Source organism: Drosophila teissieri, chromosome 3L (assembly GCF_016746235.2).
Source record: "Drosophila teissieri strain GT53w chromosome 3L, Prin_Dtei_1.1, whole genome shotgun sequence".
Classification (NCBI taxonomy): Eukaryota; Metazoa; Arthropoda; class Insecta; order Diptera; family Drosophilidae; genus Drosophila; species Drosophila teissieri.
Genome location: NC_053031.1, coordinates 14,461,388 through 14,483,754, shown reverse-complemented (window position 1 = coordinate 14,483,754; position 22,367 = coordinate 14,461,388). Strand labels below are relative to the sequence as shown.

At 40.6% G+C, this 22,367-nt stretch overlaps 1 protein-coding gene across 1 annotated transcript in view; it reads right to left on the bottom strand.

Annotated features, from left to right (window-relative positions):
• The window catches only part of LOC122616737 (frizzled), a 92,835-nt gene that overhangs the window by 59,742 nt on the left and 10,726 nt on the right, over positions 1–22,367 (bottom strand). The window contains exon 2 of the mRNA XM_043792295.1: positions 485–604. Coding sequence (XP_043648230.1) covers positions 485–604 — 120 coding nt within the window. The remainder of the gene's footprint in view (positions 1–484; positions 605–22,367) is intronic.

Below are 22,367 nucleotides of genomic sequence, written 5' to 3'. Positions count from 1 at the left end.
GGTGGTAGGTGGGCGTCCTTGATAGGATGGCTTCTGCATATGTTTTGCCAAGTTTATTGAAAAATATGCGCTGACAGGTAATATGTCAATGCGTGGGATTTGCTAAAGTGCCAACGCCTTCGTCCTGGCATCCTATCCTGCCTTATATGTACTTCCCCCTTTCCCCAGAATAATAGACCTGCTGTTGGAGCGGAGTTCACTCGTTTGGCCTCCGTAGAAGATGTTTACTTTCAGCTCTAAAGAAAATATGGCAGCACTCAGGCACTCAGGGTAAGCGAAAATGGCAGGGGAACCAATAACGAACAATATAGTTAGGAGCACTTTGAGATACCTTAGTCATGAAACTATTTTTGTCGAATTTGTCATATTGACATAGGCCACCTAATCAAACTTTAAAGCTATTTGGAGCTCAATACAACTATTTAAAGTGGTTAATCCGCGTTTCCTTGTAATTCTTAGTACAATTGAAGTGGTAAACACTTACCGTGAACAAGCAGCTGGCAACGCAGACCGCTGCCCAGGATCCAACCCAGTATCGAAGAACAGTCCTTTCTCTCTCCGGGAAGAACATGGCATGACATGGGGCTCCGCAGTCATGGAGATCCTGCAAAGGAACAATGAACAGAGGCGAGTAAGTAAATTGTGAAGTGATGCGGGAAAGAGTGGGAGCAAGTCGCTTTCAAAGGACGAAATTCATTTGCAGGCAGAGATTAATTAATATGGCTTAAATTAAATGTTGCCCAAATTGGATTGAGAGTTGTAATTAAAGTGGATTACCGGAGGAGGCTTACACAAAAAGCACACAAATTAATGTAAGCAGTAATGCATTGAAAGCCTAAGTTGCAGACGGATTGATGAATAAAATACCCAAATCCTATTATAAATGACTAATTAATAATCTGCCATCTTATATATGCATTGTACATGTTTATACAACTCTATAACATAACTGGCAGTTCCGGTTCATATTCTCAGCTATTTTCTGATTATTAATATAAGAGATAAAACTAAACAAAAACCTATTCCTTTATAATTACACGGTACACTTTAAAATTTGGTAATATCTGGAGAGGTCAAATTAGCATATATTTGGGAACACAATTTCAAAACAGTGCCTTCAGGGTGACTACACCAATGTTATCAGAGTCCCAAACAAAGTAACAACCCCCATTTTCAAAAATCTCACCGGGTTGACAACTCTGCACATCCAAGTCCAAACTCCGGACTCAAACAATAACTGCACTTTAATGAGATTTCCCGGTACAGAGATCCGAACTCAATCTATACCCCAACTCAACCTTGAACTCAAAAAGTGGAGGCGAAATCAACCCCCGCAGAAACAATTGCATTACGAAGTGTGGCAACAATGCAAACGCACTCACACACAAAAACTCTTAAGGGCATGCACAGTAGTACCTCTTTAAAAAGAATTTTTCGCAGTCGGCATTGAAAATGCACATTCAGTTTGTTTGACTTAAACTAACACATTTAACATCTTTATCAATTGCGCTGTTTCAATAAAACTGAAGATAATGTTCCAAAATATACCAAGAAATCATTTGGCCCTGGTTCGCGATAGGCACTATTGACTGTACCCGACATCAGACAGTCCAAGGCAATTCCCCAGCGCGGGACAGATGGAATGAAGTTCGGAGTTCTGGCGCATTGTAAACCACAAGAGATTTGAATTTTAGATAGCATAACACGCACGCACATAACACACTCAAACAAAAACCCCGAGGGCGGCAAAAAGTAAAGAAAGGGGCAGGGACTGAAGTGGTACGAAAAAATATTGTTGCATGGCTTCGCCGCAAAGAGTCTCTCAAAGTAAGCTCAGAAATCGGCTTGGAGATGAAGAAGAGCTCCGGACTGCAGTGCTACTCTCTGTCCCCCTTTCTCACACTATAAAACATACATCACACTGAAAAAAAGATGTTTTAATTGGAATCAAACCGGATCTGTGGAATCATTATTATAAACATACGTTTAAACAGAACTAACAATAAAGTTGTAGTAAATGCATATTTTTAAATGAGAAAGCTGTAAGATATTATACAAAAATATGGTTGTATACTCATTTCAAAATTGGGTAAATGTTTATAAAGAGTGAAGCCTATGCATGATAATAAGCAGGCTTGCAGTGCAATGCTTAATGGCAGCAAATATGTTTTCCAGTGCAAAACCCTTTTGGAACATGGAAAAACAGAGAATTACGGATCCAAAGCTCTGCTGCAGTCGTCAGCTTCTCTGTCAAAGAGCAAATTCCCCCGAAAGTGTTGAGTGTCCCTGTTCCAGCGACTGCCTCTGTCTCCATCTCTGTCTCTGTCTGTGCTTTATTTCAAATTCCCATTAAAAATTTAAAATCCTCCCCCCGAGCACAGCAGCCCCTGGCTTTTCAACGTTTTTGGCAATCATCGTTAGGTTAGCGGCGCAAATTGCGTTTTTCTGCTGCTTTTGGGGAGCAGCGAAAAGGGAGAGATTTTTTGGGGGGGCATCGATGGTGGCGATAAGCAAGTGCAGACAGAGGGAGATGGAGCGCACAGAACTGTTGACTGGGGCAATATTTACGCATATTTGGGGGGCATAAGGATGCGGATCCGCAACAATAACATAAAGCACCAGATCCGTGGGTTCTTGAGGGAAATGGGGAAAGTGGGACTCTGCTAAATTGCCTTCAGTTTGTCTGTCCAGCCATATTTATCTGAAATTATCCTCCGAGCTTTTAAGCCACTTTAAGCCAGGAAAGAGATGAAAATTTAAATTTAAATTTTAATGAACTAATTTTGAGGGATTCGAATTGGCCAGCGGTAGAAAATGGGACTTCATTTAAGGGCTGAAAAAAGCGGAAATGGCAAACGAAGCTAGATTAAACATTTCAGCGACCTTTTTGCAGAAGAACTAAAGTGCTCTTTTTATTAAACAATATTCGTGATATAATTAAAAACATTTTCTGTTTTTGTTGTACTGTATTTCTTTCATGTAGTTGTAAATATACATATATATAAATATATTTGTAAATCCCTAGTTAAATACAAAGCTTGAATTCATTTCATGTTCTTCTCACCCAATATTCGTAGTGGGCCAATTATTCTCAGCGCAAAAATATAATTAAATTGTTCATCTAATCTTGGAATCTTCTCTATATCGCCATAACATTTATCAGGCTCGTTCCACTTAACATTTTATATCTTGGCTCTATCAGCAATCACTTCCTGTCTCCCTGGCCGAAAGATCTATCCGCCGATCCATCGATCTATCTTTATTACCGAACCAAAATCAAACAGACTGCCTCTTCTACGGGTAATTGCAGCCCCCTCCCCATTTCTTGTACCTCTGCGAATAAAGTGCCCCTTGAGCGAGCGGCAACAACAACTAGTTGCAACATTGACCACAACAAAAGGAGTCGGGCGACTTGCATTGTTAGTCCCTTCTATATATACATACATATACTTTTTGGTCAGGGTCCCAGGCCGTGGTCCCATTGTCTTGCGATTTTTATGAGGCATGTATAAATAATTGCGCCCAAAGGCCGCCGACATAAGTTTTCATGCCGGCCGCGTGAGCATCCGACCATCAGCAGCAGCTAAAAGCTGTGGAAACAGTAAAACAAGAACCGGACAGCGGCTAAACTGCCCTGCAAGAGTCACTAAAGTGAGTATAGTCTTATAGTCCGACTTAGCCGCCCACCTCCTCCTTGAATTCCACATTTTGCCATGTACACAAAAAATAAAAAGTGGCTATAAAACAAATTAATACTCTCATACATTGAATTTCTTTTATGTGAAGGTGAAGTACAAGCAATTAAAATCAACTCACAATATCTCGATATTTAAGTAACAAACTGATTGATACATATATGCAATTTATAATATCTTATGTTTTTCCCGTACTTTCTAGTAACCTAATCGTGCTAAGCTGTTTAAGATACTCTGCTCGTTGTGTTGGCTAAAAGTGGCAACTACAAGACCGAAACAATATAGAAATGTTCGTAGTAGTTGTATTTTTTTGCGCCAAAGGCAACAAATAAAGCACAATAAATAAGAGGTTGGCAAGGAATTAGGAATGGGCAAGGGTTTCCGAGTGCAGGAGAGCCAGAGCCAGAGCCAGAGCCAGAGCCAGAGCCATAAACCAAGTTTTGCCAACATTTAAGGAGTTTTTAATTTATTATAGATAAATTTTATGCCGTCGCGAGTTATGTGGTGCTAAAGGGTCTGTGGGGATGGAGTTTGGACAGAGCTAAGGGAATCTTCCAGCTGGCCTTCACTTCGTGTTTTAGTTGGGGGCGTGTTGATGATGATGGTGGAAGCTGCAAATTATTACGATTCCGAGAGATGAGGCAACAGACGGACAGGCAAAGTCATCGCACAGGGAACAGTGGGCAAGAAATTGACGCACACTTTTGCAATATAAAATAAAACATAACAAATTTTATTTTTTCTTATTTACGAGAATTATATTTTAGGAAATATATGGGACTGCTTTAAAGTCGTTTACAACACTACTTATCAATCTACTGCAAACAGTGCAAAAGTTCTTAGGAATTGTTATTTATCCATAGCTCTCAACTACTTTGACAAACTTTTCTCCCTTGTATAATATAGTCCCATAGTTTACCACCGATGTCTTGTTAACAACTATTTCCATGCCACTGTGCGGCCAGAGTTGGAAAACTTTGTTCTGAAGGTACCTCAGATCAGAGTTGTGTTTCCAGACTTCCACAACCTCCTGCCTTCTCCTGACATCGATTCCCCTTCTAGGAGTTTTCAGGCAACCCTCGAACAGCGTTAATGATGACTCTGGCCATATAGACGGGATATGTTAGCCTGTGTGCACATTTCGGGGGTGTTGCTGACGTTGTTAAAGTCAAAATAGACAGAGCAACAGACAGCAGGAACGAGAGCAAACAGACAGGAAAATGAGACGGAGGGTTTCGATGTCCTGGGGGTGGATTCGAACAGGACTCGAACAGGATTCGAACAGGAAGATATAGGCAGGAACGGCTGTGAGCTGTTGGTCCTTCGCCTTGCTGTTCGTATCCTTGCAAGCCAAACAGGCTGAAAAACCCATGCAGACGGACAGGAACAACAATTTGAATTCAATAAGGAAGCGGCAAAACGAAGAAGCCAAGCACGTTTCCCACTCAGGTCAAGAGTTCAAATGCTCAGAAATACCCAGAATTATATTAAAGAGGAGTCAAAAAGCCAGACACGAAATATCCCAAAGAAATAAAAAGCGAGTCACACATTTTACTTTGCTGACCGCAACACAAAAGAAGCCGCCGAAAAAATGCCTGCTCATAATTTATTAATATTATTGGTTGGAGGTCAGCCAAGTTGCCCCCCCAAGAACAACTCGCATACCCCCCTCACAAATTACACATGTCGACACTTTATTAAAAGGCAGGAGAGAAAAGGGTTTAAAGGACTTTGATTCGATATTGGAGGATTTTCAGCTCAACGTTTTTTGGGGCTTGCGGTCTGCCAAAAAAATGAAACCGATCCGGAGGCTATAAAATGTCGACCCATCCATATGTTGGTTGCTTTTATGGAAAGAGGAAGGAGCGGGCATTTTAGGAACCGGAGGCCCAACAACTTTTGGCGCGATTTCCTCCTTTTAACCCATTTGGGTTAACGCCTCCTCTTTGTTGTTGTCGGAGCTGCGGCGCTGCGTTTAACCCTTTCAGGGCCAAAATAAGGGCACAAAGAGACAAACAGAAATGGCTGTTAAGGCCTACACTTGACTACATGCAAATTATGCCCAAAGCGAGGGCACAAAAGAGAAACCCGAGTAAAAGGAGGCGTGGTCGATGGGCTGAAGGACGACTGAGGTGGGTTAACTGGCATCGGCATGGGCATCTCCATCTCCATCTCCTTAAAGCCTGTGGCAGACTGCGTCCACCCCTTGATTACAGCCCATGTAATTTTAATGGATATTTATAATGAGCATCTGTTTTGAATTTTTACTTATTTTCGTTCCTCTTACATTTTCCCGCCCGAAAAGGTGACACAGCACAAGGTCCAAGGCCCGGGGACATGTGAATTGTTGTCGGGTCATTTTTAGGGGCCGGAGTTGGGTTAAGGTACGTGCAGGCACAAAAGCGGCATTACATGCAAGGTGTTAAGCTGGGGGATTTTTTTTTTTTGCATTGCGTCGCTCATATGAATATAATATTTATAAAGGACCACAGGTGGGCAGCCCTTCCGCAGTTACCCTCACCTCCCTCAGAACCTACGTAGTTAGCTTACGAAAAAAAGGGCTCTGCACATGAAGAATTAGCGCTGTTGAGGTGAGTGGCTGTCCGCCATGACTGTTCACTAATTACTTAAAATATTCATCATTAAATTAAAATGCATTAAAGGTTGTCACTGCTCGCGAAAATAAGTGTGGCACATTACTCGTTATGACAGTTAAACATTATCATTAATTTCTATATAGCTGTTATTTCCAGATCGTTAGGTTATTTAATAATATTCAACATACTATTTCGCACTGCAACTCAAACCGAATTTAGTAAAATATATGCATCTATATTTGCTTGAATTGCTGGGTTCTGTACCTAAACAATTTAACAAACATTCCATCTATCATATTAATCCCATTTCGCTGCAGGCAAAGACATACTTTAGCCCCCGTTATCATCTGCGATATACAATCCCAGTCAAGTTGCTCTCCCCCTCGAGAATACAAATCCCAGTTAATGTCAACTAAATGCTTACAACTTAAAACCAACTTAAGCCCGAGTTAAAGCATTTCCCACACAAAACTTTTACGCATATACAAGGATATCCTACGCCCCCCGATTTGAGTATATAACAAATATTTATCGGCCATGCACATCACGTAGTTCCGAGTGGAGTGCAGAGTATGGGAAAGCGGATTGCTGGCGGATTGTTGGAAATGGAGAGGGGAGATGACAACGTGACACTGACACTCATTGACCAGCTGACGGCCTCGAATACACGTTAACCATGCTAACCGATATATACTCGTATATGTACATGAATAATGTGGGGAATGGGGGCGGCTGGGCGTGGCTGATCTGCAGACACATCGTTCAACATCACGGGGCATTAAGTCAAATGCAAATTGAAGCATTTGTTGGGAAAACAGTTGCAAATATGCTGCCAGGAATGTTTGTGAGCTTGGAAAATGCAGAAAAGCTGGCAGACAAGAAGAAGAAAGTTGTCCATAGGATCTAGGTAGGGAGAACAGAAACATGAACTATTTCAAATCGCTTAAATGCCTTTTATACATAAACTTTAATACATCATCTAAAGCTTCTAATGAGTAATAAAGTTTTATTCAACTTCCCAATTGACACAAATTTGTAGTAGTGCTTGGTGCTTTTAGGCACAGATGTGAATAATTTTCTAATTGCTATAAAAGCTTATCAATAAATTTTGGCCAAATTGGTGGCTAACGGTTTCTAAGAAGTTCTCTGCTGCTGAAATTCAAGTGGGGCTAGCAGGTGCAGCCTGAGAGAGATAGACATAAGTGGGAAGAAAGAGAGGGCGAGAAGGAGAACATTCCCACTTTCTACCGAAACCTGTACCTGGCCAAGTATGACCGTCTCTTTCTCCTCACCGCGCGCTATCTCTTTCTTGACATTGACATGCAGACAGCAGCAAACGCAGCAAATTTTTGGTTTGACATTTTGGCAGCCGTTTCAGCCGCTTCTTTCTAATTGCACAAGGGGCAAAAGTGCGGGTAAGACTCTGGAAAAACACTAAAGTGAAAGAGTGAGAGAGGTTAGGCACATCTTTGCATGCTGTCTCGACACGCTTCAGTTCGGTTTTCCCCCCATTTTCCACAGGCAATTTCCAGTCGGGGACTGCTGCATAATTTGACATATTAATTTTTAGTTGGTTGTCAAGCCTCTGAATGACAACAACTAATGAGCATAGCAGGCAGAAAAGAAAAGGAAAACCATCGACTTTTCCCAACTCCCACTTTTGGTAGCCGTACTGAAAACCTCCTTTTAGACATATGCCCCCCTGCTGAGATGACTTTTTGTTCTCTAACCCAATGCACCGTCTCAGTTGGTGGCATTTCACTGGGTTTTAATATACACATAAAGAAAATGTTTTTTTATTAAATAAAATTCTCATTGTATTCAATAGTATGTCTACTATATATATGGAATATAAGAAGAACATAGAAGGTAATAGCATGAATATATTAAAGAAATGTATGCTGTCATACAAAAATGTTGCAATACTTTTTGTGAGTGTACATGTTATTCTATATTTAAGCGACTTCATCGGGTATTCTGTTTTGTCTTCGTTTTTCTGGCGTTGAGCCCCGACGGTTGGGGCATAATTTAATAAATTTATGAAATTTAATAGAGAGGAACGTGTTTGCTGGCCACAAATTTGTGGTAGCCCTGCTCTTGAAATTTATATGCCTGTAATATCCCAGGGCGATTCTGAGGGGTGGCATGTAGCGGGGACCCCCTGTTAAAGTGGGCGTGACTGGTGCCGATGGAGGGAAGACATGGGTGCAATATCTTGATGTTACTTACGACAAGGCTTAGGAATATCTCGAAGAATTTGTCCATGAAATTGTGAAACATTTATCACAGTTTTCAGATAATTTATTCAAACTTTTCGGCTTTGATTTAACTGAGTTGATGGTCTTGTACAGAAAGAGGCATTTAAAAGCTAATGCTTAAATTATTTAATGCACAGTTTTCATAGCTTTCATCAGAGAGATAAAGATAAAACGAACATAGTTTTTATGAATGCATATCTACGTTGTATTATTATTTTATACCAGATAATAATAACCAGGATTGGATAGTCCAACCTTGCTCGATCATTAGGAATTGTAGGAGCAACCAAATAGATTCCCATCTGCGACAAATCCAAGCTTAACTGCGATCATTAACCATATATCAAAGTGGACTGTAAATAGTCCTCGGCACAGCGCAGAAAGTCGAGGCTATAAACTGAGATGCCCAATGAGCTTTGTCAGATTCAAACTACCAAAACGGTAATTTGGTTTCATGGAGTGTCGCCTATAAGCCCATAACATCCAACGGTCCATTTGAAGTCTCGTCCCCACGCCATGCCACACCACACCACACCACACCACTCGCCACACCTACCCCGCAGCTCCTATCTTTGGTTACACGCAATAGGAACAAAATCATGGGTATTAAGTGTACACCGACAAAAAATGTCATTTACCTCCATACAAATAGCTGAACTATCCTTTATGAATATAAAAATAAAGTCCTCACGAAAATATTCTTTATATCCAAGGAATAAAACTAGTTGCTTTAAATCGAAGGCTTATAAAGGTGTATGACTCATGTTTGTAACGTTTCATAATACCATTTCTCGTTTGCCGCAGTGTAGGAGAAATCAACATAGAACACACAAAATATTACAACAATTTGCATAAAGCCTGTTACTGTTACGATTTCGAGACGACGGCGATTCCAACAGCGATGGGACGCCGCGGCGATGGCGTCTGTGGCATGCAACATCCGAGATACAGATACGCCACAAGCCACGCGGCTAACGGCGAAAAGTGTGCGCTGGACGCTCTTGAAGTACATGCACGTACATCAAAGATGGAATGGAGATGGGATGGGGCCGTGGATGGGGGGTGTCGTATGTACTGGGGATAGGATGGGATGGAATCGGATGGGATGGGATCGGATCGGGTGGAGATGCCAGGCTACACGTACAGTTAGACGAAGGCGTTTGCAGAGCCGGTTTCCTCGCTCCTGGACACCGGGCTGTACCATTATAATTACAAGAACAACAAGTTATGGCAGGTGCCAGGGATCCATGAAAACCAAGCCAGCGAAATGTGAACAGAGACCGAGCCGGTCTGTCAGCTGCGGATTTAATGCTGGAAATTATATATCATTTTAATAATAACGCATCAAATTACATCAACGAAATACTCGTGCCGAGACAAAACGTCTAGGAAATGAAAGATCAAACTGTGATTGGAGTTTCTTCAGGTGGGTTGGCCAATTCACATCGCATTGTGTGCGATTTCCGCGAAAAGGGAGAGAACAGATGTCATTGCTTAAAGCGAAGCAAAGTGGGGTATTTTCTCAGCCATATACTTAGTGTATGAATTAGGAGCTTAATTATTGGGAATTTTATGGAAGCTTTTAGAGCTAGAGGCTGGTAATGGAGCGGATGCGAAGCAGCAGTTTTGGTCGTAACTTAACCAGTCTAATTCTTTAGAAACTGGAGACGGACTAATAAATAAATATAATTTCAAATGCAAAGCATTTTAAATCCTCTGCTTAAACGAAGCCTATACTGAAATCTCAAAGCGTTTTAAATCCTCTGCTTAAACGAAGCTCTTACTAAAATCTCTCTGTATTTTGTACATAAGCTGTTTGTTTCAGCTTACGCATAGATCTTCCCCTCTTTTTCTTGTTTATGCTCATCATATATATTCACCCTTTTTTATTTAGCATAGTCTCCTATACAGCGTTCCCTCCGTGTGCCAATTTCATTTCGACTTTATTCAATTTCAATAAGCTATCTCAAGCTTCGTGTTCTGTGATTGGCGAAAACAATCAATCAGCATGGCTAGGTGGCTCCCTGCAGCCACCGTTTTACCGAATAGATAACTTTCAGTTATCATATCACGTACAAATTGAGAATACTGAATGCTTCCCAGCGCGCAATGCAAACTGTCAGATACAAAACCTTTTGCACTCGAAACGCGAATGCCAGGCACTTGTGCACTTCTCATCGACTGACATCGATCCCATCGATGCTAGCTGCATAATCTCTGCTCTCCAGCTGAAATCCCCATATTCCTCATTCCAGCACCGATAAACCAAAACCACTTGACGTTGGATGCTCTAAGCCGAGTGCGCATTAACTAAAAGCCGCCACTATCGACAGAGGAGGAGCGAAATAAAAAACATTTACGGAAAACTATTTGCAACAATTTTTCACAGTCAGCTGCCATAATTTTTCACACAAAACCCCAGCCAGATGAACGGGGTCCAGTGCTTTTTTTTGCTTTTATTTTAACACTTTAAACGCTGACGTTTAGACGGGAGGGGGATTGGGGCATGAGGATGGGCTAGATGGGTTATACCGATGGGCCATAGTGGATTCGTGGATGCAACAGTGCATTTCCATTTCTCAGTACGCTGCCCAACGCTTTATAATCAACCATGGAGTGAGCGTTTTCGACTCTGCACACTACAAAATAATTTGAAAAGCGGGGATGGCTCTAAAAGAAGGATATTTAAGTGTTATTATTTGAATGTTTTTCCTAAACTCCTTTTCATATATCACAAGTTATGAAAATTACCTAGTTTGTTTTTATATATGGGATCCTCGTCTCTTAAAATTATTAGGCAATAAAAGGCGGCTTTTTGCAGTGCACGGCTCTGCATTTTACTGCAGATGCCTCGCTTGGATACAGATACAGATATACGCCACAATTTATCTCACAGTTTGCAGTCTAAACAAAACCGACTGGCCCGTGGGGAAGTTTTTAGCTGCTCAGCGGCAGGCTCATCGGAATCATCGGACTCATCTCTCCTGCCGGACCATTTGCCAAGTCCGCATCCGCATTGTCCAGGTCCCTGGCTCTGTTCCTGGCCCTTTTCCCCAGACTGTCTAACCCTGCGACAGCGATAAATGTTTCAGCATGGCAAACACAAACTGCGAAACTCCGGGAAATATACAAATGATTTCGTATTTATTTCAACCGTGCTCGGATCGATGACAGCCCAGCAGAATTCTCTGGATCAAGAGGCTCTGCCGCTCTAGCTCCCTACCAGTACCAATTTTCCCCCGCCCTCCCTGCTCGCTTTTGCAAATTTCTGGTGAGGTTAGCCTAATTATCTATGCGGGCTTGCTCGGTTCCACCATTTGAACATGACTATCCATGGTACAAAAGTCCGTAATTGATGAGCTTGAGGGCAAAGCATTGATGTACGATGGGTTCAGTGCTCACTAGTCGGATTCCTGAAACTGCATTTCCATAGGCTTAGACTCTACTTGTCCTACTTCTGGACCATCAGATCATCTGCTGCTGCTTAATAATTTGCCTAAACTAATATTACATTATTTTTATGCAGACAAATTTGCAATATCATTTATGTGAGATGAGAATAACCAATTTCAAAAACTTGTTTTATAGTAGGAATGTAAAAAGTTTTCTAAGCTAATCTAAGCTATTCAAATCGCAAATAACATAATTACTTTCATAGACACAAATCTTTATTTTTTGTTTATAAAACCCATAGACTTTATTTTTCATCTGGAACTCTTTTCCAGTCACTTTTCATTCCGTGAAAGGATATTCGCGCACTACACCCAATTTTGCGATTGAACTACCGACTGTTTTTCAGACGAAACCGTTCAGCCTCTCTTTGAGTACCTTGAACACTTTAAGCCGATTCAATTTACTGAATGCAATCCGCAGTTAATCCGAAATGCTTTGATTAATTTTCGGACTTTATATAATCGCATTGGTAATGCGACTGCCATGCAAAAGTTGTTTGTGCAAAAGTTCTCCATATTTTTTTGTTAAACAGCGGTACCGGACAATGACTGTGGCACCCGTGGCGAGAGCAGCAAACTAAGATAAAGCCGACGACTTTTTATGCAGCATTTATTTCCATTTATTATAAGTGCGTGTTTTTTGCACTGCGATAACATGGAACTGGAAGGAAAACAGACGAAATAAAGTAAAACACAAAACAAAATCTTTCATTGATTTCGCGTATTCCTCGGTGACCCATGCCTCATTCCTCAATTCCTTTTGTCCCGGCTGATAAATGATTTCAATATTATGCTATATAAAAAGGGAACACAAAATAAAATACAGAAACTGCGTCAAATTGCGTCAAAAGCCTGTCGGTCTCATTAATTTCCGCTTGAACAGCAACAACAGTGAATGAAAAGGAAAAAATAAAAAACGTCGATGTGCCGACCAACATTCAAATGCTTTGTGTGGCTCTCTGCATATTCAATTGCTGGAAAATGCTTTGCGTCGTCCATGGAAAACTATCTGCTAATGAAGGCCCAACCTGCCGCTCGGACAGGAAACGCTTTTCAAGCCCTGCACCTGATCCGGGAAATGCTGTTGGCCATCGGGGAACGGGATTCGGAATAGAGTTCCTGTGGAAGTGATTCAGCATTTGGCATTGAATCCATTGTGAATGCCGCTCGCAGGCCACATTTATCAGTCATCGCTGGCGGGGCTTAAAGGTTCTGCTTTTCAATAAGATAGAGTACTGATAGACGTTGAATAAAGTGGCCTGAAAATAACGATGGGATGGGCAGAAGGACCTCAAGTTGGTCCGGCGAGGGTTTAAATAAATCTAAAGCTTTCGTGTTTGAGGTTTGATTAATTGCCTCATCTGTCTGCCACATAAATTAATTGTAATCGAAGAGGAGACTAGAATATGATAAGGTAATAGATAAGTACACAACTTAAAAGAGTTTTTAAAAATGTTTAAAATAACATTTATATATTATTCAATTGTCATTAAAATGACACAGTAGTTTTTCGTCTTTATAATTTTTTTTTCATGTTTTAAGTCTTCATTTTTAACATAGAACACTTCATAAGAAACAAATTTCAGTGGATGGATACACTGACTCCCTTGCTTTTCCCTTTCCTACTAGAGACATTAGTTTTCCTTTGCTCTCTTTCCTATGCCATCTTCTCTGGTCCCCCAAATTGCCTCAAATTAAAGGCAGCTTACCCTCGACGCGACCCATGACCGAAAACTTTAAGCCATTTGTCAACACATGGGATCGTGGGATGGACGGGGGCGTGGTAGGTGTTTTTGGGGCGTGGCGGATGGGGCATGCAAAAATGCGTTGCCCAACGCACCTCTGCACGAAAGAGGGAACGGAGAAAGCAGGGGTGGAAAAAAAGCAGGAGAAGAATGGGTGAACGGATGGCTGCTCCAAAAATGGCACCAAAAATACCGATACCGAGTACCGAAACCCCAAAACACGCCTTCCCCTGCAAACACTAACTCAACCCGAAATCCCATTCATTCGCCGTAGACCGACGACCACAGGAAAATTTATAGGCAATAGCTAAAAACAACATCGCTTCACTTGAGCGTGAACAGTGCCAGCCAAAAGTACGACACACAAAATGGCAGTAGAAAAACTTCAATTCGGCTCTTTTTCGATGAGGTTCGGGTTCTCCACATCTCTGGATATAAAAGTTAATGGTTCGCATAACAAAGCACAGGAAAATAAAAAAACGAGACTCTGAATTTTGTTTGTTTTGTTGATATTCCGTTCCATGAAAAGTAAATTAAGCCATTCCAGCGAAAAAAAAAAGGAAAATTAGAAGATACAAAAATGGTTATTTTTTGCGAATTCCACCAAAGTTCCCGAAACTAGAACCGCGCATCACCTGCCACAATGGGTAGTCGAAATAAAAAAAAATAATAAAATAGGGCTGCGGAAGTTTCGACAAAGAATCAAGAAAATGTTTGTTTCAAATTTGTTCAACCGAAGACAATCCCGAACAGATGAAAAAACCTTTGCTATCTGACAACATGCATATATACGGGAAGCCAAACTTTTGAGAACTCGAAGTGAATTTTGGTTTTTGGTAATTGCTAACCAAAATAAAAATACCAATTGTGCGTCTGGCTCATTGCAGATAATGGAAACCGAAAACTTTTGCCACACGGTTGACTCTGAAAATCACCTGACAGGGGTTAAGTTAAAGGACTTACAGGTAAGACTCCATAAAACTTTTTATTAGGATTCCAACTAACTGAGTGCGACACTTGGCTCGTCGAATTATTTGCGTATTTATGGCTGACCCTTTTTCGGGCCACGATCTCCTCCACTCAACTTATGTAGGTCCAAACTCTCAACCCTCTGTAGAAAACTTTTTGGCAATTGGCTTTGGGCGAAAGTTTCTGGCAGTTCTGATGCCCAGGGCTTGGTGCTCAGAATTAGGTTTGAGTTAGTGTGCCTCACATAGATTTGAAAATAATTGTGTTACTGACACTCACTCTCGATGAATGCTAAGGCTTCCAAGCATGCACTTTGGGTTTAAAGACCAATACTCAGGATTTGAAGACTTACCTAAAAGAAAAAAGTAAAATAAAAATTAGTAAGTTATGAAGTACACACAAATGCAAAAAAAAAGTTTACACTCATTAACACACAATCAATTCCTTGGGGTTGCAATTCAAGTTTTACACAGCTGGCGAAATACTAAATGAACTATCCATCGCCAGTAATCTCTCCTTGAAAAAGCATTAAAAATTTTACGATTACAATCTAGCGAATCTCTTGGCTTATCAGAATTCCGTGCACCTTAAGCAAGAGATACAATCACTCAAAAAGATTCCTGATTTCATTTTGATGGCTTTTAATCAGCTTAAAAATTAGTAGCCATAAAAAGAACTCACTCCTCCGTCGGTGGCAAGATTATTATGCTTAATGATGTACAACATAAAAATCCTTTTTTACGATATGCAAAAGCATTTTGATAATTTGCTTTAAATAATAAACAAGAGGAGAATTCTCCTCGCAGTCCGTGAGAGTCATCACAGAATGCAGGCAGGCAGCCATAAAAAGTTTGAGCGTGCCGTAAAAATCACTTAAAGGAGGTGAATCAGAGGCGGTAGGAAAGGAGGAAAGCCCCTAATGGGTTGCTTAAGAACACGTTGCCACTTTGCTGGGGAGAGGAGAAAAATCATTTTCATGTAAATTGACACGTTTCATTATGAAGATGGATCTGCAAAGTACAAGTAGTGGTGGCGTATCTGCTGGTACAGGGAGCTGGGTCCCACGTTGGGCGCCATTTACTAAGAGGGCTAAGATGATGAGCTGCAGCACCAGGAGCTGAGCTGAATGTGGTTGTCATTGCCAGGGTGACTACAACTAACCCAAGGGAGAAAATCTGAGAAGTGGAGAGCCACGTATCACCATAGCACACATTGCGGTCGGACTTGCCGGTTGCGAAACATGATATGATATGCGGTAAACAAACAGCCAGACACCAAGCTCACATTGTTCTTGTTTCAATATTTTTTTGTGGTGTGGTGTAAGGAGTGGAGATTTGCGGGTTTGAGGTAGCAACAATTGGCCGGTAATCCCTTTTGATTTCGAAACAGGAAGTAGCCCAGCGTGACAAGTTTTAAGTTTCCACATAATTAAGCGGTTCGATTTGTGTTTGTGTGTGCTTTAAAAAGGTGACGAAAAGGGTGATAAAATGGGGCTTGCAATAATGGTAATAAAAACACCTGCTTATTTATAAACTTAAATTTTTATATGGGGTAATTTCGTTTGTATATTTTTTTGTGCTTATATTTTATAGCCTCATAAAAATGGAAAAGGTAACAATCCAAATGTATTATTGAAAATAATTTCGTACCGCTAAAGCACATATGCACTTTCTGAATGCTTCTAAGTTGTTAATAAAATTTTACGGTTTCATAAGGAAAACATTCAAATTTTTACAAAAGAAAGCACACCGATTTTATATGGCAATTTTATGCTTCACCAAAGGCATACAGTATTTCAGCACGAATTCTCAGAGCTCTCAAAGTTACGATCTGTTAACCAGCCGCTTTCCTTCGCGGATCGAGAAACCTATCCTATCATTAGCATTTTAGCCAGACCGCCTCCCAATCCAGATGACCGGCAATTGTGGCGAAGCATTCTCGATGCTTTCACCCAGGTCTTAACCCCCTGCTGGTGCCAGGGGCCATAAAGTGGACACTCCAACCGAGTCGACTGTAATTTTGTACACATGCTGATATCGCTGAACCAAATCACTTGTTCAGGCTGTGGAGCAAAAAAAAACGTGAGTTCGTTTCCCTGGCATCTGTTTTTCTTATGCTCACCTATTTACAACCGCTTTAACCTAATTTCATTAGAGTTTTGCCGGCGGGAACGGTGCTGGCTCCCCAGTCACCACCAACTCAATTAAGCCGGAGATAAAAAATCAAATGGACCACTATGCTGGCTGCAGACCTCAACACTTTCATTTGCAGTTGAATGTGAAATGTGAAATGGGAGCGGAGAATTGAATGCAGCATGTGGCTGTGAACCTGGTGGCCACTCATCGTCACCAAGCATGTCAAGTGTTTTTAGCCGCAGCCCCTCCTCGTGTGTTTCGTATTCCCCCCATCCCCCCATCCCCCCATTCCCCCATCCCGCCGTCAACATAAAAATCCAATTTTCGTAATTAAAAAAAATATAAGCCATGCAATACAGCTGCCTTGGGAGCATTCGCAGGGCCAGGGTCCGAGTCTCATCTCATTAGAGCACTTCCCGTAGTGGCTGCAGGCTGCCTCATCATGGCCCTTCCCCGCCCATTTAACGGTGGCATAAACTCTTGAGACCAACAAAATTCACTACATTGCAAAAACACGTTTAACTTAATTTATTTCTTAAATAATTAGTTCATTAATTTCTCAAAAAATGATGTATCTTATGATTGAAAATGTGAAAAGGAAACTGTAGCCAACACTTATTATACTTTGTTTTTACCTGTTTCTTTCAGTGTAAAAATTAACAAATCTGAAGCTGGAAACTCAGTTTTAAAACCATTGAAGAGCGAAAAAAATGAATAGAATGAAAAATAAATAAACAAAAAATTTAAGAAAGACGGAACAGCGCGAAAGAGATGGAACAACAAAACAGACAAAGAGGGCAGCACTGAATTGAACATTTATTCTGTGCCCTGCTGGCTCTGCTCTCATCATGTGTATGAAGCACTTGAAACCAGCATATCATCGCTGGCTATAGACAAAAGTCGGGCCCGCAGAAAGAGATGGGGCATGTGAAAGGAAGGAGACAAAAGTAGGGGCAGGAAAAGGGACAGCAGATCGGCCATCAGTGTCCAAGAATCGTTAAAACGCTTAGCACGTTTTTAATTATGCCAGCGAATGGTTCGAGGAGGACTCCAAAGGGGGCGGGTGGAGCTGTGGGCGTGTCTTGGGGCCGGCGCCCTTTATTTTCGGTGATACGCTCCAAGCGGCAGACTGCGATTTCCACTTAACTCCAGTCAGCTTTTTCATTGTCTGGCCATTCGTCAAATGCAAATTGCAGTTTTGCCGACAGGAAAACAACAGAAATTGTATGTAAATTTGAACACCGAGGAATAATAGATCTGTTAATGGTTCCGAAATAAATCATAAGGGCTTAAATTTAGTCTGCTGTGGTTTTTATCAGGAACAACCATTTAAGTTAACATTTCTCAAATGCAATGTATTGGTGAACAATATCGTAAGAGATTTCATAAAATTTCCATTAAACGTATATGTATGTCATAATGCTTTTAGTTGTCATTTGCTTTAAACACTTTGAAGTACTTATGGATAAAGATTTTATTTGGCAAGCAAGCTATAAAGTTTTCAATAGCCTTTAGCATACTAAAGCATACTTAAAGCTTTTTCGCATTTCTATGAAATATTACATTTCTAAAACGCCTGCCCAAGCTCTATAAAATTTTAAGCCACTTTAAAACACTGCCATTTTGAGCTTTGTCTGCAAAACAATAAAGAATGGACAAATATTTAGCAACAAACAGGAAAAATGGATATAAAAAAAATAATTTAGCGAGAACAGATAAATGCTGCAGGATATGAAAACTAAAAACAAAATCCAGACAAACTTGTTGGCTTGGCCTGAATATCTCTCGGTAAATTTTCCTGAGGCAATAAACTGAACAATAAAAAAATTTGATAAAATAAAATACAATTCGGATAAATGGTAAAGAAAAACGCAGGCCATTTTGTGATTTTGCTGTTCTGTTTTGTTTTGTTTTGGTATGGCAATTATTGAGTTGGCTTAGAATTTGCAATTTGGCGAGAAGCTCAACATGTTGCACAGTCGCTGATTTGCTGTTGCAAGTTGCCAGTTGCCAGTGCCTGTTGCTTTTTTGGCTGCCGCCCCAAACTGCCCGCTGGCAATTTTCACAGTTTGTCAAGAGGCAGTGGAGAATGGTAAAAAAAAGAAAAAATGCAACCGAAATCGCCTCTTTTCCTCTCCAGACATCAGTCAAATGTCCAACTGCAGCAACTGTGGGTGCATCTTGCACCTCCATTCTGCGCCTTTCCTGTTGGACTTGTTTGGCTGTTGTTTTTCCAGTGTCTGGGCTTAGAAACGCTCGTCTATTGACAGTAGCCATAATTTGTTTGTCTAGCTAACGTGGCCACGATGAGGTGAAGGGGTGGTCTTCGCTGAAGTCGAGTGGCAATTGCCGGCTACGCTGATGGCTTAAATATTAGATGTATGCAGTTTGTTTTTTTTCCGCATTTGCTTGGCCCGTTTGGGCCACAAAAACTGTTGACAGTTATAAATGATGGGGCTGGCTTACCGTGGGGCCAACGACTCATAGGAAGTGGCTATCTGAGGAGTGGACTAGTGACTGCTGGCCAAGCCCCCAAGTCAGTACTTAAGTGTACCTAATCTGGGTGTCAAGGAAAGGAGAACTGTTCCGCGGAAGTATAAACTAGGAACATTCTGCTGCTAGTATATAATTTAATAAAATCACAGTTGCAGTTGCAGCAGAAAATCTCTTTACTCCTTAATAATGGTAATTAAAAATTAAAAAATTATTGAATAGACGTTTTAAAAAGGTTTCTTAGTTTAAGCGATAACCGAATTGCCAATCAATAAAAGGTGAGCAACTTCTGTAAAGGCTTTCCACAACCTGAGGCCATTATTTCTCAACAATAATTTCGCAACCAAAATAAAAGCGCCTAAAAACCCAAAACTACACAAGTGGGCATAAGTATTTAGACAAGAAAAATATTCATTATATTTGTTTGTAACTTATTGTTTACTTACAGGAAAATTGTTTAATAATTTTAGTAAATAGGTAGACTATCGTAGTTAAATTAGGTAATATAAACATAGGGATAACTTCATTGTTGATTTAAGAAAAATTACTTTTCTATAAATTATCGGTGGCATAAGTATTTAGACAAATCATTTAAATTTCATAAATTAAAAAGGGAAAAATGTGAACTAAAAAATTATAACAAATTAATAAAAAATACATCCCCCTTTAGCGTCTATTACTTTTTGGAGACGTTTTGGTACAGACTGTTCCAAGCTGTGGATATAATCTATTGAAATATCCTTCCATAAGGCTTGAATCTCCAAAATCGTTTTTTCGCGACTTCTAGATAAGTTTGCACATCTTTTTTTCTTTATATATGACCAGAGGTTTTCTATTATGTTGAGGTCTGGACTTTGAGGTGGCCAATCCAATGTGTTTACGCCAACATCTCTCAGAAACTGCGTAATCCGTTTAGCCTTATGACAGGGGGCATTATCCTGCTGGAGTATGAAGGACTCCCCGATCAATTTATCACCAGAGGGGAATGCATGATTATTTAGGACATCCAAATATTTTGTTTGATTCATGGTTCCATCAACGGGAACTAAATCTCCCAATCCAGTGAAGGCTACGCATCCCCAAAACATAACAGACCCTCCTGAATGACTTATTCTCGGACATAGGGGTGCCACTTTTTCCGGAATTGTTTCGGTAATCGAACATTTTTTTTTTTGAGCAGTGAAACTCAAAAGAGCTTTCATCGCTCCACAATACATTGTTCCAGAATGATGCAGGCTGACCAACATATTTTTTGGCAAAATCGAGGCGCTTTAACTTATTTCGTGGAGTTATAAGTGGTATAACTTTGCTAACATATGTTCCAAAATCGGCTTCCTTTAGACGTCTGCGAACCGTTCTTTCACTAATATCGATTTCGGCTCCTTCTTTTAGTTCTTTGACAACCGATCGGGGAGTTTGTAGAACATTCTGCTTAAACTTCCGTAAAATATAACCATCGTCCTTTTTAGTTGTTTTACGTGGTCGGCCACTACGGGCAACGTTTTTGGTTGTGTGTGTTTTTTTATATTTATTTATTTGGTAATACACAGTTGCCCGTGGAATTTTGTATAAATCAATGATATTTTTTACCGAAATACCAGAGTTATACTTAATTATTATTTCATTTTTTATAAATTCGCTCAGTTCCTGTGTTTTCACCATGTTTAACAAATTTATGAATGAAATACAAGTAGGTAGTAACACGTGATCAAGAAAAAATGTTCAATTGATCTAAAAAAAGTCAAAAATTTGATATTCTTCGAACAACAGATCAATGCGAACTAATTTAATGTGATGTCTAAGTACTTTTGCCATCGCCCACAACGTTGTCTGTCTAGCTTTCTTATCAGCAGAAGCATAATTGAAAAGGTAAACGGCAAAACATACCTCTCGCGTGTAACTGTAATTGCACTCTTTGATTTAATATCAATAGATTACTTTTTTTTTGACTGTACTATGAAAAGCATTGCTCGACAGTTGCAAGCTAATGGTGTCCAAATACTTATGCCCACTTGTGTAAGTGCCAGCCGATACTGAAAAGCAATTTTGAACCATCAGAAGCTATTAAAGCGGCAATTTGCATTCATTTCACCTTCAAAGCGGATACCCATATTTTGAGCCGTGCCATTAAAACGGCACATAAATGTGCTAAATAACTGCTAGTGTTGTAATTCGATATCGCAAAAAATAGAAATCATGGCATTTAACCCATATTAGCCGTGGCAAATTGATTTGGTGGCCGTTCCGCCCCCTAACCGCCCACTTCGGACACACCAAAAGCAGCAGTAAGCAAGTAAGTAAGCAAGTAAGTAAGCAAGCGCGCCTATCGTTTATCGTTTTATCGCCGAGCAAATTTCCTTTCAAGATAAACTCACAGTCAGAGCAATGGCCATAAATTACGCACTAAAAGTTACACTTACGAGCCAATGCCCAAGATAAATGTGCTCAGATCGATCTATCGGCTCAGATAGCCATCGATTGAGATTGAGTTTGAATTCGAGTCGGGGGCTTTCACTCGGCAAATAATATAATCGATGCAAGGCATATTGGTAATCGAGGCAAGGCTATCGCAACAATTTAATCGCCAACTTTAATTGTAAATCTTTTCGCACAAAAAGTGGCACACCATATCGACCACAGACTATTAATGGCTCGATTCGGCTTGCTTTGCTTTTGGCTCGGCATTAAAATAATGCTCTGGTAATAGTTCGATGGCCATAGGCGTTATGCCGGCCAGCCATATAAGGTCCTCGGCTCCCTGACATGGCCAGCAATTTTCACTCGATGCATTGACAGGTGGCCAACATGCAATGCTGGTTATGCATAAGCCCAAGGAGCTGCCGTCGCATTTAGCCAGCTGAGGGGAACTCAGGTGAGAGCAGGTGGGGCATACACACACACACACCGGCCACAGTTGACCACAAAAATATGTCCAGTCTGCGACGGATGTTGGAAAAAAATCAGCATTCTGCTTGATTGTTTGCTCACCTGCTATGCAGGCGAAAGGGAAGTGAGTAAATGTG